Below are 14,216 nucleotides of genomic sequence, written 5' to 3'. Positions count from 1 at the left end.
CAGGCTGGTCTTGAACTCACAGTGTTTTATCTGCCTCTGCTTACCAAGTGCTGGGATTAAAGATGTGAGCCACCGTATCCAGCTTACGTTTTTATTTTTCTGAGGCCGGGTTTCATGTAGTCTAGGCTGGTCCTGGAAATTATATAGTCAAGGATGACCTTGGACTTCTGGGTTTCTTGCATATATCTCCCGAATGCTAGGAGTATGAGCATGCGCTATTATGCCAATTTACACCATACCAGGGATTGAATTTGCAGCATTGAGCATGTTAACCAGGTGCTCTCTCAACTCAGCTATACCCCAGCCCCAGATTCCAGGTTTACAGAGGTGAAAAAAAGGCTCAGAGAGATTAAACAACTTGTCTGGGATTACTCAGCTCCATAAGGTCAGAGATGTGCAGACTTAGGGCTGTCTCACTCCTTGTCTCCCCAGACCTCCGCACATCTTAAACCAATGGCATCAATGTTATGTGCATTGTCCAGCACTTGGGGGCCCAAGAGGCCCCCTAAAGGCTGCAAGCTGCTGCCTACCCAGGCCAGCTGGCAGTGTTTGCTTTCTGGGGCTCCAGACTCTGCCTCCCTGTGCCCTTCACATCCTCTGGGCTGAGTTGCTGCTGGCTCCACTGTGCCCCATTCTCCACCCTCGCTCTTAGTTCCTGTGTTCCCTGATGGTAGGGGCTTGGCACCTGCACTTCTCCAAGGACAGGAGCTGAGCGTGGTGCCAGCTGGTACCAGGAGCCAAGCGTTAGCAACAGCTTTGAATCCCTGCTCCTGTTGGGCTGTGAGGGTTAGGGATGGGCTGAAGCCAAGTGTTCTCAAATCAGCCCCAGGTTGTGGCTGATTTATGACAGCCGGACTCATGCTGGACTCCACTGCCGAACTCAGTCAGTGGACTGAGTCGGACAATAGAGTGCTAATTGATTGTGGTGGGGGTTTTGCAGGAAAGAAAAAAAAAAAATCACCCTGAGGTGTTTGTGATGCAGGTGTTTTTCCTCCAGGGATTTTCGAGCCTCTTTATCCTGTCTGCCTGTCACCTCAGGGACCCAACTTTTTTTATTCTTATGTGGCTGGAAGGCTGAGAAGACAGAGGGGTGGTATAATTTTTCCTCTACCACAGCCTTGAACCAGTTAGATGCTTCAAAGGGAAGCAGCCCCACAGTGGACCAGAGAACTCTGGATCCCTTCCCATCATTTCCTACACAGCACACAACAGATTCTACATGTGCACTCTGAAGCCTCAATCCCGCCAGTCTTGTGGTTGTAGGTAACAGATCTCCCAAGGTTTAGGGCATTTAGTGGGAGATGGTCTTCGGTTTTCATTTTCTAGGATCCATCTACCCAGGCTCTGTCTGTCTGGACACGTGGCAAGCCTGGGTACTGGAATGACAAACCTATCTGTTCTTTATACACAAGAGCATCGAAGTGGGGTTGGGGCTGGGGAGAGTCCCCAGGTGGCAGATGGGCAAGCCGAACCTTATATTTCCCGAATACCTATGTGAACTTGGGCTGGATAGGTCAGCTCACTGGCTTGCTTTCAGGAACAGTGGCACTGGACTCCTGCATGCGGGGAGCTGCTTTGTCCCCGCCTCCATGGTGGGTCTTCAGTGGGTCATTCTGATATTGTCCAATCTGTAGCATCCATGCTTTGTGCAGCCCAAGACAGCTTCATTAAAACATCAGCTATGGGCTGGTGAGATGGCTCAGCAGGTAAGAGCACCGACTGCTCTTCCAAAGGTCCTGAGTTCAAATCCCAGCGACCACATGGTGGCTCACAACCATCCGTAATGTGATCTGGCGCCCTCTTCTGGAGTGTCTGAAGACAGGTACAGTGTACTTACATATAATAAATAAATAAATCTTAAAAAAAAAAAATCAGCTATTGCTATTTTTTTTTTTTTTTGTGATTTCCTTAAAAAACCCAATTGAATGGTCTAGCATGAACTACGCTGATGTCAGTGGAGTCTTGGGATTTCAAAAGATTGGGTACACTTGCTAAAGCCTCCCCTTCTTTTCCTGTTCTTTAAGTCATTGATCAAGGCACTGACTGATGTCCTGATGCTTCTGCTGCTGCCTGCTCTGGTCTTAGGCTTTCTCCCTTCTGAATGCCCCCCCCCCCCGTGCCCCCTGTAGGGCTTCATGGAGTTGCTGCTGAGCCTGCCTGCCATCTTTTTCCTGGTGTCCTCTGATTCCTTTAGATTCCTTCTTTACCAGCGTCAGGCTGTATTCTGTCCCCGTGTTATACTCACTGCCTTTCTTCCACAGAGAGGGCACAGGATACGAGAGCCCAGTGCCCTCTCTGGCTTTCCTGGTTTTAGGGTGACCCACTCTGCACCTGAGTACCCAGGCTGGAAGCCTTGACCTCACTTCATAGCTCAACACTAAGGCGTTGTCAACTCCCAGACACTTGCCAGTTAGGCAGCTTCTTTTCAGTCTCCTAGATGCTGTGTAGCTAGCCACCGGCTGGCCTCAGTGATTGCCTTGTCCACTTCTCAAGCACGGCCAGGTTTCCCAAGCAAGAATCTCTCTCCCTCCCCTCTTCCTGACTCTCCAGTGGGCCCCACTGCTTCATGGATGCATTATAGCCTCCCAAATCCCCTCCTCAGCCTCCAGATGGGTCAGGGCCCCTGGCCTGCGCCACCTCAGGGCCTCTTTCGTGTGTATCAGTTGTACCTCTCCCCTAGGTTACAATTGCTGGATTGTCCCCTGTGCCCTCAGCTCACACTCTGTACCCTGCTGGACCAGTGGCTCGTTCTGCTCTTCCACCCACAGGGACTCTACCCATCTTCACCTCCTGGCACCAGGAGAGTAGAATGGTTTTCACATCAGCAGACCATGGCTCTTGATATGGCTCTGCTGGACTTTCAGGGTCCAACCTGGTCGAGTCACGTAATCTTAGAACCGCCTCTGTGCAACAAATCCTTGTTAGAAGCGTTAAAGGAGAACCTGCGTGCACGGATGTGCTCTGCAGGCAAGGACTTTGTTCTCACGCGCTTCCCACGGATGGTGTGTTTTCCAGTCAGCTGTGGCTTAATGGACAGTGCTCTGTCCTTTGGACTCCCTCTGATCCACACTGAGGGAGCACTCTACCCACTCTGCACAAACTGTCCCTCTGGGAAGTGCTGCGCTATCAGGTGCCTCATCAGCACACAGCACAGTTCTCCCTCCTGTCTGTCTTGAGAGAGCTTCCATTTGTCTTTGTGACCTGAGGGACAACAGAAGATTAAAAGATCAGGGCATCTTAACCACCCATGAACCTTTCCATTGGTGCCTGTCTCTTCCTCAGTGCTTCGCTGTGTGCTTGCTTTCAACTTGTGCTTCGGTGTCTCTCCAGTGAGAGTCCCAGAAGGTTATGAGGGCACCACAGGGGAAGCAAGGATGCTCAAGGAAGGACACAGCACTGAGAAATGTCTTCTGCCTTGATTTGTGGTGAATCTGGGAAAGAATAGCGGGTCTTAGATGCGTAGCTTTATTCCAGTGATTGGTGTTCTCTGGGGCCAGGTAAGGCCAGCTACTGCTCTGTCTTGCAATGGATGAGGGGAAACAGAAGGGCTGAAGGCCTTGCTGACAGGAAGCAGTCTTAAGGCATGTAGAGAGCATTCTAGTAGCATCTCTCTGTGGTATCTGTCTCCTGCAGAGCCACCTTCAAAGGCAACCAGAGGTGCCCAGGACTTTGTTGTTCCCCAAAGCATCCAGCCGGGATGCTTTTAGTTTGGGTGTGAGAACAAGCTTGGGAGACACAATTGAGCTAGGATACAGGACAGGGACCTGGCCTTCCTGATCCAGGCTCAGAGGAGAGCTGGCTTTAACTGAGTGACTCAGGAGTGCTGGTCTGTCTGCCTCCTTTCTGCCACCTGAGTGACTTATCTTCTCCTTTGGAAACAAAACCAGCTGGCTACCTGTGAGGGGTCATCCTGTGACTGTACTATGTGCCCTTCAAGAGCCTGTATTTTGTGACATCTCTTCTTGTGTGCGTGTGTGCACATGTGTGATGGTGAGGAGGAAGCACATAAGATCATCTGTGCATATATGATATGGAGGAGTAGGCATGCCAGATCACATGTGCACTCTATATGATAGAGAAGAGGAGGTGTGTCAGATTGCCTGTGCATTTGTGATGGGGAGGGGGAGGGGTGTTTAATCACGTGTGTGTGTGTGTGTGTGTGTGTGTGTGTGAGAGAGAGAGAGAGAGAGAGAGAGAGAGAGAGAGAGAGAGAGAGAGAGAGAGATGGTGATGAAGCGGCATGTAAGATCAATAGTGCATCAATCAACTTTGACCTTATTCTTTTCTACAGGAGACATGGGGGACAAAGGACAGAAAGGCACTGTGGGCCGCCATGGAAAAATTGGTCCCATTGGCGCAAAAGGTATTTGTGACACACATCTCTCCCTATATTCCCCCGCTAGGCTCAGGGTGTCTGAGAACAGTCACTGACTGTGCCACTTTGCCTGGGGCTCTTGTTTTCATGTGTCACCCTGATAAACTCTGTCACAGTATTCTCACTCCAGGGAAACCAAAGGGATTGCTGGCTCTGTGAGCATCAGGGTGGGTGGAGTCACACCAGCCTGAGGCACTTACGGAGCAGACTATTTAACCTCCTGGATGCTGGACTCAGATCCCAAATCTTCAGCTACACCTTCCCTAGCAAGCATGATGAAATGATGAGAGCCTCACATGGTCAGGAATTCACCACACAGGTTGGGTCATGAATTCACCCCACCCTCTATGTTCATTTTCCCTGTCTTTTGAGACTGTGGAATGACTCTCAGCCTGAACAGGGCATAAGGTGGCACCAGCAAGTCTGAGACTGGAAACTCCAGTGTCCGGCAGCACCTGATGCTGCATGTGACTCGTGTGACTTTGGCAGGTTAGGCCTCCCTCCCTGTGGCCAGGACATCAGGTACAAGGGAGTTAACAGATAGCTGAATGTTTGTACTGTCCTGTTTTATGTCCTTTGGTCTGCACTCAGTCAGCAGACATGTTCTGAGCACTTGGACCCTAGGGGGACAAGATGGTCATGTAGCTTCCTGTGTGATCTCATTGAGGTCAGCATGGGGTCCTGTGGTGGCCAATAGCTGGTGAAGAGCTCTGCTGGCAATCAGAGGCAATAAAGGGATTTGGATGTGGTCTTCTCAGCTCTGTCTACTGAGTTCCCACACTGGAGCAGGTTGACTCTTGGCCCTAAGAGGTCTTGGTCTGAAGTCTGAGCTGTGAGCCGGTTTGGGTGGTTTGTTGTGACCCACACCATGGATCTGCTGCGGCCCTGTGCTGTCTTTCCAGAAAGAGACCGATGACCCAGAGTGTTGGGAGGTGGGCACTCAGCTGCCCCTTCTCTGGGAAGGACCTGCTATCAGACATCATCTGGACAAGCTTGGAGTGCTGAGGGATATCTTCCTGATGAGCATGGAGTACTGAGGAACTTGCAGGCTATAAAACCTTTACAGAATCAAGATAAAGGATCAGTCTCATAAAAACTGCCATTTCAACTGTTCCAGCTGCACAGTTCAGTGGTGCCAACACATTCGCAATGTGATGCAACCGCGCCCGTTGCTTCCAAAAGCCTTTTATCGCCCCCACGGAGACACTGCTCCATTAAGCAGTAACTCCCTCCCTCCTCCCCAGCTCTGACAACCCAGAGTCTGTTTTTTGTCTCTGTGAATTTGCCCATCCTACGTATTGTACAATGGGCATTGCCCTTTGTGGTCATCTTGTTTCTCTTAGTACAACTCTCTCCGAATCCATCATGTAGCAATGGCCAAAATTCCCTTATTTTAACACTGAATAACACCTACTTCATAGATAAACCATGTTTTTGTTTTTCTAAGTATTCTGAGAATTCTTTCCCTGGGGAGACATAAATAGTGTCTATCCTTTCCTCCTAAGGTCCCAACAACAAACCAACGTACTGTCCTACCAAAGTCCAACCTAGAGGACAAATGGATTTACTAGGCTTACAGGACAAGGGTTACTTGCAGAACTGTGGGGGACCCCAAAGCAATGACACTGGAGAGTCACAGTGATGGAGTCCCCCACCCCCCTTTTATGGCAAGTTAACTTTTGCTAGCCTACATTCTCTGGTACTCCTGAGACCCCAAGGTCACATGAAGTCAGGGGAGAACTACATGTAAATGGCTGTCAGGGTCCAATGACCCTCCCCATTCCCCCATTTGTCATGATCTGATAGCATCTTGCAAGTGGGCACAACTGGTATGATGAAGGTGGTGGGTGATTTGCTCAGAAGACTGCGTTCTGTGCTGCAGTTTCCCAGGCTGTGGGCATTCAGGCCGTCTGTCCCCATTGGCTGCTGTGGACAATGCTGTAACGAGCAAGGGGAAGACAGAAGGGATATGTATCCTTTTCTACACAGCACGTGTGCTGGGCACATCTCCAAGTCTCATATGGAGACCAGGACCACCTTGATTTGACTTTGATCAGCTGACTGGCTCTGTTTCTGGGTAGGGCTGTCCTCTTGAGTCCTGGTCAGGCTGAGATTCTCATAGTCTTCAAGCCCCTGACAGAACACAGAGGAGTGAGATGGGCAGGGGGGCTGCCTAAATGCTTCCTTCCTTATGTGCATGAACTGTGAATCTAAAGATGTGGAGTCCTTCATGGAGACAGTTCTATATGTTAGTGGTTCTAAAATGACTTTATATAGGCACGTGTATACACACACACACACACAGACACACACACACACACACACACACGTAGCTTGGTCTTTATTTTTTTTTAAATATTTATTTATTATTGTATGTAACTACACTGTAGCTGTCTTCAGACACACCAGAAGAGGGCGTCAGATCTCATTAGGGATGGTTGTGAGCTACCATGTGGTTGCTGGGATTTGAACTCAGGACCTTCGGAAGAGCAGACAGTGCTCTTAACCACTGAGCCATCCCTCCAGCCCTTGAGGCTTGGTCTTATAGTGGCTGGATAGCTCCATTCTTCTCATTGTGTTCTATAGCAGTGTGTGTTGAGACTGACGGCAAGGGTTAAGAGAGGCTTCACCTATGTACAAAGAGGTTGGTCATGAGTCCGGCGTTTAGGCCCTCCTGTGGTACTATCCTATCTGGGGTGGATTCAGAGGAACTTGGGTTACAGCTTGGGATTATCAGTGTGCGAGTTTGACAAAGAGAACTTCCAGGCCCTGGCTCTCCACAAGCTTCCCCACCTCCCATTCTACGTTCATCTAGATTTTCCTGTTGCGCTAAGAGACATAAAGCTGGCCTACTCTTATCTGCTCATGGTGTTAATCAATCACACAGTGTTGCCTGTAAAGCACTCCCCAAGGGGAGGAGTCAGAGCTGACTTCCATTATGGCATTGGCTGCTCCCCCACATCCCACAAAATGCAAGTGTCCATATTTATAAACAGCCGGAAGAGCTGTCTACAGAGTATGGTGATGGGGGAGTGATGGGAATTGAACCCAGAGTCTCAGACATGCATGCTGAATAAATAAATAAATATATACTGAGCTACTCCCTCAGCTTCAGTAAAAGCAATTTTTAACTTGACACATTCTAATTCAAGGGATATCTCCCTTCCAAATGCTAACTTTAATTTTTTTCTTTTTGCCTCTAGGTGAAAAAGGAGATTCTGGTGATATCGGACCCCCTGGTCCCAGTGGAGAACCTGGTATGACATAGAGGAAACTTAAAATCTATTAAGTTTATATGTTAAAGCATAAACTGCGGGTCTGGGGTGATTGACGGTCCAGAGATTAAGAGCACTGGCCGCTTTTCCAGGGTACCTGGCTTCAGTTTCTAGCAATCACAACAAGTTGTAACTCCAGTTCCAGGGGATCAGGCGCCCTCTTTTAGCCTCTGGGTTGCCGTAGACGCACGTGGTGCACAGACACAATGCAGGCAAAATACCCAAACACAAACACACCTTCTCAGGGTTGTAATTGATCTGTAAGGCATCATTCTGTGTGGCAGACTCAGGCCCTAAAGGTTGGAACACTCATCTCCTGATCCTTCTCTCAGTAGAATATGCATCTAGTGTGTGTGTGTGTGTGTGTGTGTGCGCGCGCGCGCGCACATCCTTCCTTTCCAAAACCAGTCCTGTGCATAACAGGTTGTTTCTCGTAGGTATTCCATGTGAGTGCAGTCAGCTGAGGAAGGCTATTGGGGAGATGGACAACCAGGTCACTCAACTGACAACTGAGCTAAAATTCATAAAAAATGGTACGTTGGATTGAGGCCTTTCCCTTCCCTACTCCGCCCCTCCCCCCCTTCTCCCCGAAGCTGGACAGCAGTGGCTTCCGTGTTCTGCTGCTCAGCGCCCACCGCTGCCGTGCCTGTGGCTGTGGTGTGGTGGAGTGCGTTGAGTTTGTTTATAGAAATGCAAGTGCTGGCTTTCAGCACTGCCCTCCCCTGCAGCTGTTGCTGGCGTGCGCGAGACTGAGAGCAAGATCTACCTGCTGGTGAAGGAGGAGAAGCGGTACGCAGATGCCCAGCTGTCCTGCCAAGGCCGAGGTGGCACACTGAGCATGCCCAAAGACGAGGCAGCCAATGGCCTGATGGCTTCGTACCTGGCACAGGCTGGCCTGGCCCGCGTCTTCATCGGCATCAACGACCTGGAGAAAGAAGGTGCTTTCGTGTACTCAGACCGCTCCCCCATGCAGACCTTCAACAAGTGGCGCAGCGGAGAGCCCAACAACGCCTACGATGAGGAGGACTGTGTGGAGATGGTGGCCTCGGGTGGCTGGAACGATGTGGCCTGCCACATTACCATGTACTTCATGTGCGAGTTTGACAAAGAGAACTTGTGAGGGCCAACAGGGGGGGGGGATGGTCAACTGAACCCCACCTTTTATAGACACCAGCGGCCACAAACTAACCCTGAGCACCAGTTGCCATGTCTGCGGGTTCCTCTCTGCATGGAAGTGCAGGGCCTCATTGACAGTTGGAAGGGCTGTTTGAACGGTAGGAGGGGAGAAACCTTGTTTCCAGCGCTGTTCTGAATAGGTGGCGTATCATCACCCTTGTCAGATGTTCATTATGGATAACCACTCGGAAGGATGCTCTGAAGCTCTTGTCTTGGTCCAGCCACAAAACCTAGTAAATGTTGCAGCAGTCATGAAACAGTGCCTATAGGGGCAGGAGTTGCCGCCCACCCTATACACTACACAGAAAGTGCCCAGGTGGTGACCAGTGTTTCTATAGGTTACGCTATCATCTAGATTTCTTTCACTATTATCCAGGTAGGAAGACTGTTGCTCTGCTTCAAATCCATATTTCAAGAAAACAAATAAATCCTCTGATTCTGTTATGGAATGTGTGTTGTCTTTTGTTCTATCTCCTTCATTAGCTGTGTTATCTATTGATGTGGATCAAGCAAATCACCCTGACATACAGTGACCTAGAATACCTACTACCAGGAGTCTGTAGAATAGGGATTCATGTGAGGCTCAGCGGTCTGTCACAGCGAGAGCTGGGTCACCTCGCTGATTTAGTAGGGTTCCACGCCTCTCAAACTACAGAGGCTTGGAAGGGGGTACCTCAGACTTTCATAGTTTTATTGTCTATCTATCTATCTATCTATCTATCTATCTATCTATCTATCTATCTATCTATCTATCTATCTTCTATCTATTATCTATGTATGAATGAATGTATGTATGTATCTATCTGTCTTCTATCTATCTTCTATCATCTATGTATGTATGTATGTATGTATGTATGTATCTATCTATCTATCTTCTATCTTCTATTATCTATCTATTTTGTATGTATGTATGTATTTATCTATTTCCTATCTATCTATCTATCTATCTATCTATCTATCTATCTATCTATCTATCATCTTCTATCTATCACCTATGTATGTATATATGTATCTATCTTCTATCATCTATCTATATATCTATCTATCTACCTACCTATCTATCTTGTATGTATGTATGTATGTATCTATCATGTATGTATGTATGTATGTATGTATGTATGTATCTATCATGTATGTATGTATGTATGTATGTATCTATCTGTCATGTATGTATGTATGTATGTATGTATGTATCTATCTATCTATCATGTATGTATGTATCTATCTATCATGTATGTATGTATCTATCTATCTATCTATCATGTATGTATGTATATATCTTCTCTCTCTCTCTCTCTCTCTCTCTCTCTCTCTCTCTCTCTCTCTTTCTCTCTCATCTATTCCATCCCACTGCACTTTCCCCTCACCCTTCTCCCAGCCCCTCCCTGTTATCTCCCCTACTCTTTTTACCCCATCTACTCCTTTCTCTTCAGACAGGCCTCCCAAGACATGAGACAGCCATGGCATATCAAGTTGAAGTGAGATGAGGCACCTTCTTTCCTATTGCCAAGGCAACACAGAAGAAGAGCATTCCAGAGGCAGGCAAAAGGGTTAGAGATATCCCTTAGTCCCACTGTCAGGAGTTCCACAAGAAGACCAAGGTATACAACTGTAATGTAACGTATGTGCAAAAGGCCTAGGTCAGACTCATGCAGGCTCCCTGGTTGGTGGCTCAGACTCTGGGAGCCCCTGGGAGCCCAGGTTAGTTGATTCTGTTTCACAGTTCTTAACGTAGGTTTTTCAAAATTTCTTTGGAGGCCTCTTCAGACACCGTGATTTTATGCAGCGTTGTCTTCTAAGTAGAACAAACTACGCCATCATAAATATAGTGTCTGATTGGCAAAGCGCATCACAGTTAGGCCGGTTGACTGTTGACATTCCCTTATAGCAGGCGTGGAAGGTCATTGTCCTGAGTATCCAGCCACTCCTCTCTGGCCAGTTATATGCAATTCTGTTCTAACTGCAAGTATCTTAGGGTCTCTGGGAAGAGCTAAATTGTGTGGTCTGAGAAAGGACTAGGAAAAGGGGACTCCACCATCCATGCTGGGTGTACACTGTCCAGTTTTATCTGTTTTAGGGTCATCTACACTCTTGCACAGAACTCCCCACCCATTAAATCCATTAATTCCCCAGCAAGAATGTGGATGGAGCTAAACTTTGCCATTGGGATTTTAGATGGTGGTGGTGGTGGTGGTGGGGGCAGGGCTAAGATACATTCCCTAGCTTCCCCTTCACACCGGGGAGAAAATTCTTGTAACATGTGAGCGGAGAGGTTCCTGGTTGTTTGGGAGAGGAGGTTCCCGTCTTTGTAAGTGGGAAAGCAGAATAAAGCAAGAGGTGCCCAGATGCTTATCTGAGCCCCAGCCTCCTGTGACAGGAGGCCAGAAGTCACCAGCCTGCTGCTGCTTCTGTCTAACTTTTGACCTGGAGAGGCCTGCCTGCCTTTCTCCCTGGTGGCCCTTCCCTTGGCACCACCTGCACCGGTCCTGTCGATCTGTGGGATTGTTACTTGGCATTTCTTCAATGCGCATTCTCGCTATGGCTGTTCAGCATCACGGCTCCATCCTTTTAGAGTGAGCCATGAACTGGGTGACGATACCATGCCTGGGGGACAATGCTGCTGGCAAATCCTCAGGGATTTCAGTCTTGATCTGCCGTAGCCGAGCCTGTGTCCGTTTTCCCAAAGGGGGAAGCAGAGTTCCCCTGTTCTCCTATGTTCTGTTCATCGGAATCCCCTTCAGAAAAGACAAAGACAGGCTGGGGCGCAGCTTATGTGAGCGCCTTTGAGTACGTATGTGCACATTTTGATTAGGCATTGGTAGGAAGAGTGGAAACCCCCTCTGGTCTCTGAATCTACCTTGTTCCACGAGTGATTTGTCTCTCAATAGTGGTTTGCCTGTTCTGGCTTTTCTGAGGGTTGGCATCCTAGACTGGGCTTTGGGGACTCCTAAGACTTCTTCTTACATGCTGTTTCCACAGATTCATGCTACAGACAGGGCTGCACTTGCATCCAGCCTCCTCATCATGTGGACGTGTTGGACATTATCTGAAGGAGAAACCAACCAGGAAGCTGGGCTCCACCGTTATGATTTTGATCGGCAGCTCTCAGTTCAAGGCTGGAAGCTTTCTGCAGGGGGTCTGCTGAAGGAGCAGCAAGTCAGGTGAGGGTGCCAGGGAGCATCCATGGGTGGTCTAGCCTCATCCCTTACAAGTCTGCCTCTCAGCGGTCAGTGTGGGGAACTGCATCCTTCTCCATCTTCCCTCTTAGGGGCGGAGTTAGCTGGGCTGCCTTCAACGTGCTGAGTAACGTCTTGACATATATGCCAGTCAAATGGGAAAGAGACTCAACCCGGGTTGAGTTAAGCATTCACAGTGTGTGAGCCTTCTCTGCTCCAGGTTGGGTGGGGGACGGGGATGTTTCCTGACCCAGGTGACCCTGGAGAGCATTAAGGAAGTGTCTACATCCCCCTGCTCACCCATGGCATCTGTTGCCCATGGACTCTTTCCCTTGTCTCGTGTCCACCTCTCCTGGAGGCGAGGGTGAGCCACCAGGGAAGCCCTCTAGCCTAGCTCTCAGTGCTCCGAGGGCCGCCTGGGGGAATTTTTATCTTCCTGTGCAATGGGATCTGTCTGCCCTCCCTTCTCTCCTACCCTTCCCTCCTCCAACATGAACGCCTTGACCTCTTGAAGTCAACTTGAGCGAGCAGCTGTATGTTCACAGCAACTGGCCCAGCCCCGCCCCAAGCTGGGATGAGACATTTACATACATATTTTGCATTACAATTCATAACAGTAGCAAAATTACAGTTATGAAGTAACGACAAAATAATTTTACGATTGGAAGTCACCACAACATGAGGAACTGAATTAAAGGGTTGCAGCCCCAGGAAGGTTGAGAACCGTTGGTCTAGGATGTCTTACAAACTTACTCTTACATACCTAGGCTTGCATCCGCATTAATACCTAACTGGAAGGGAAGGTGGACCAGAACGCTCCTCTGCACACTGCCTCCTACCTTATGGGAGATTAAAAGTACCAGGCACCTTGTAGTTTCCTCTGTTAAGCTCCACTTAGGCAAATTTGTGTTAATATAAAACATAGCAGCGGCGTTCTAGCCATTGTTTGTACCCGGTACATTTACATCACGGCGACTGTTTTGAAGCAGATCAGATCGGGTACAAACACCTGGGCGCGGAGCCAGACCTCTGTCCTGAATTCCCTTCCCGAGGTTCAGGAGGGAACCTCAGTTCAGACCGGAGGCGGGTGGGGGCGGGGCTGGCTGCGCAGCAGGGCTGTGGCGGCTCAGGCGAGAACTGAGATTCATTAGGTGCCGCAGTGAGGCGTGACCGGAAAGCTGGCGTGGGTGTCCTCTTTAGAATCCTCTGAGGAGCACAGAGATGAGCAAAGAGACAGCCTCGGGCCGTGGGTCAGGGATGTCAATCCATGGTGCCACACTGCCACCCAGTGGGAAAGATGGAGAAAGCCAGAGAGGTTTGCCCAGCTGGAGGAGGAGGGCTGGGGCACTAGCAAATATTCTCTGGTCGGTAGGTCGGTCCGGTCGGTCGTTTATGTCTGTCCGCCTGTCTGTCTCTCTTTTTCTCTCTTGTGTATGTGTTCAAGAAGGAGGGAGAGCGACAGGGAGTAAAGGAGGGAGAGGGAGAGGGAGAGGGAGAGTCAGTAAGAGAGAAAGGGGTGGGGGAGAGGCAGAACAAAGAGTGGCAGAACAGTGGGGAAGGAGAACTCTAGGCTAGGAGGTGAGGCCAAGGCCATGGTGTCCTTCTTCAGAAAATGGCTCCATCCATACCTATCTCTGTGGTTTTCCACCCTCAAGGGACCACTGAATTGTGTTTGCACAAGCCTAGTGGCCATTTAGGCAGAGCGAATGTAAAGCTAGTTAGGAAAGCACTGGTTATGGCTGTAGGTGGAGGGATGTGGTCATGGCCAGGCTGGTGGAAGAAATCCTGGGAGAGATGGATGTAGGGTACTTCTGCTCTGTCTGGCTCAGCTCCATCAGTTCTCTCATGGGCAGCCATTCACGGGGCCATTCCAGCTGATCCAGGCTCGGACAGACACTCTCCTCTCTGCCAACACGTCACACAGTGACTGAAGGATGCCTGTTATCGTGTGCCCACAGGGGAATGTGGCCGGGAGGAAGCTGAGCCCTGCGCTCTTGAGTTTGCTTCTCTGTGGCTGTGATAACACCACCACCAGAATCAGCTTGAGGAAGAAAGGGTCTATTTGGATCACAGGCCACAATTCATCATGAAAGGAAGTTAGGGCTCAAGCAGGAAACATGGAGGCTGGGACTGAAGCAGAAGCCACAGAGGGATGCTGCTTCCTGGTTTGCTCCTGTGACTTGCTCAGCCTGCTTCCTTACAGAATGCAAGACC

General features: G+C 49.3%; 1 protein-coding gene across 2 annotated transcripts in view; it reads left to right on the top strand.

The window, feature by feature from the left end:
* Positions 1-9,270, top strand: part of Colec11 (collectin subfamily member 11) — a 29,389-nt gene extending 20,119 nt beyond the window's left edge. The window contains exons 4-7 of one of the 2 annotated variants that reach the window (XM_021202378.2): positions 4,292-4,363; positions 7,579-7,632; positions 8,088-8,183; positions 8,379-9,270. In XM_021202378.2, the coding sequence (XP_021058037.1) occupies positions 4,292-4,363; positions 7,579-7,632; positions 8,088-8,183; positions 8,379-8,770 (614 nt within the window). In that variant the 3' untranslated portion in view covers positions 8,771-9,270. Of the gene's footprint in view, positions 1-4,291; positions 4,364-7,578; positions 7,633-8,087; positions 8,184-8,360 lie in introns of both variants that reach the window. The other variant, XM_021202377.2, reaches the window with a different exon arrangement.
* Positions 9,271-14,216: the final 4,946 nt, after the last annotated feature.

Source organism: Mus pahari, chromosome 7 (assembly GCF_900095145.1).
Source record: "Mus pahari chromosome 7, PAHARI_EIJ_v1.1, whole genome shotgun sequence".
NCBI classification, from domain to species: Eukaryota; Metazoa; Chordata; class Mammalia; order Rodentia; family Muridae; genus Mus; species Mus pahari.
Note: the sequence above shows the minus strand (reverse complement) of the source record. Positions and strands in the feature narration are given on the sequence as shown.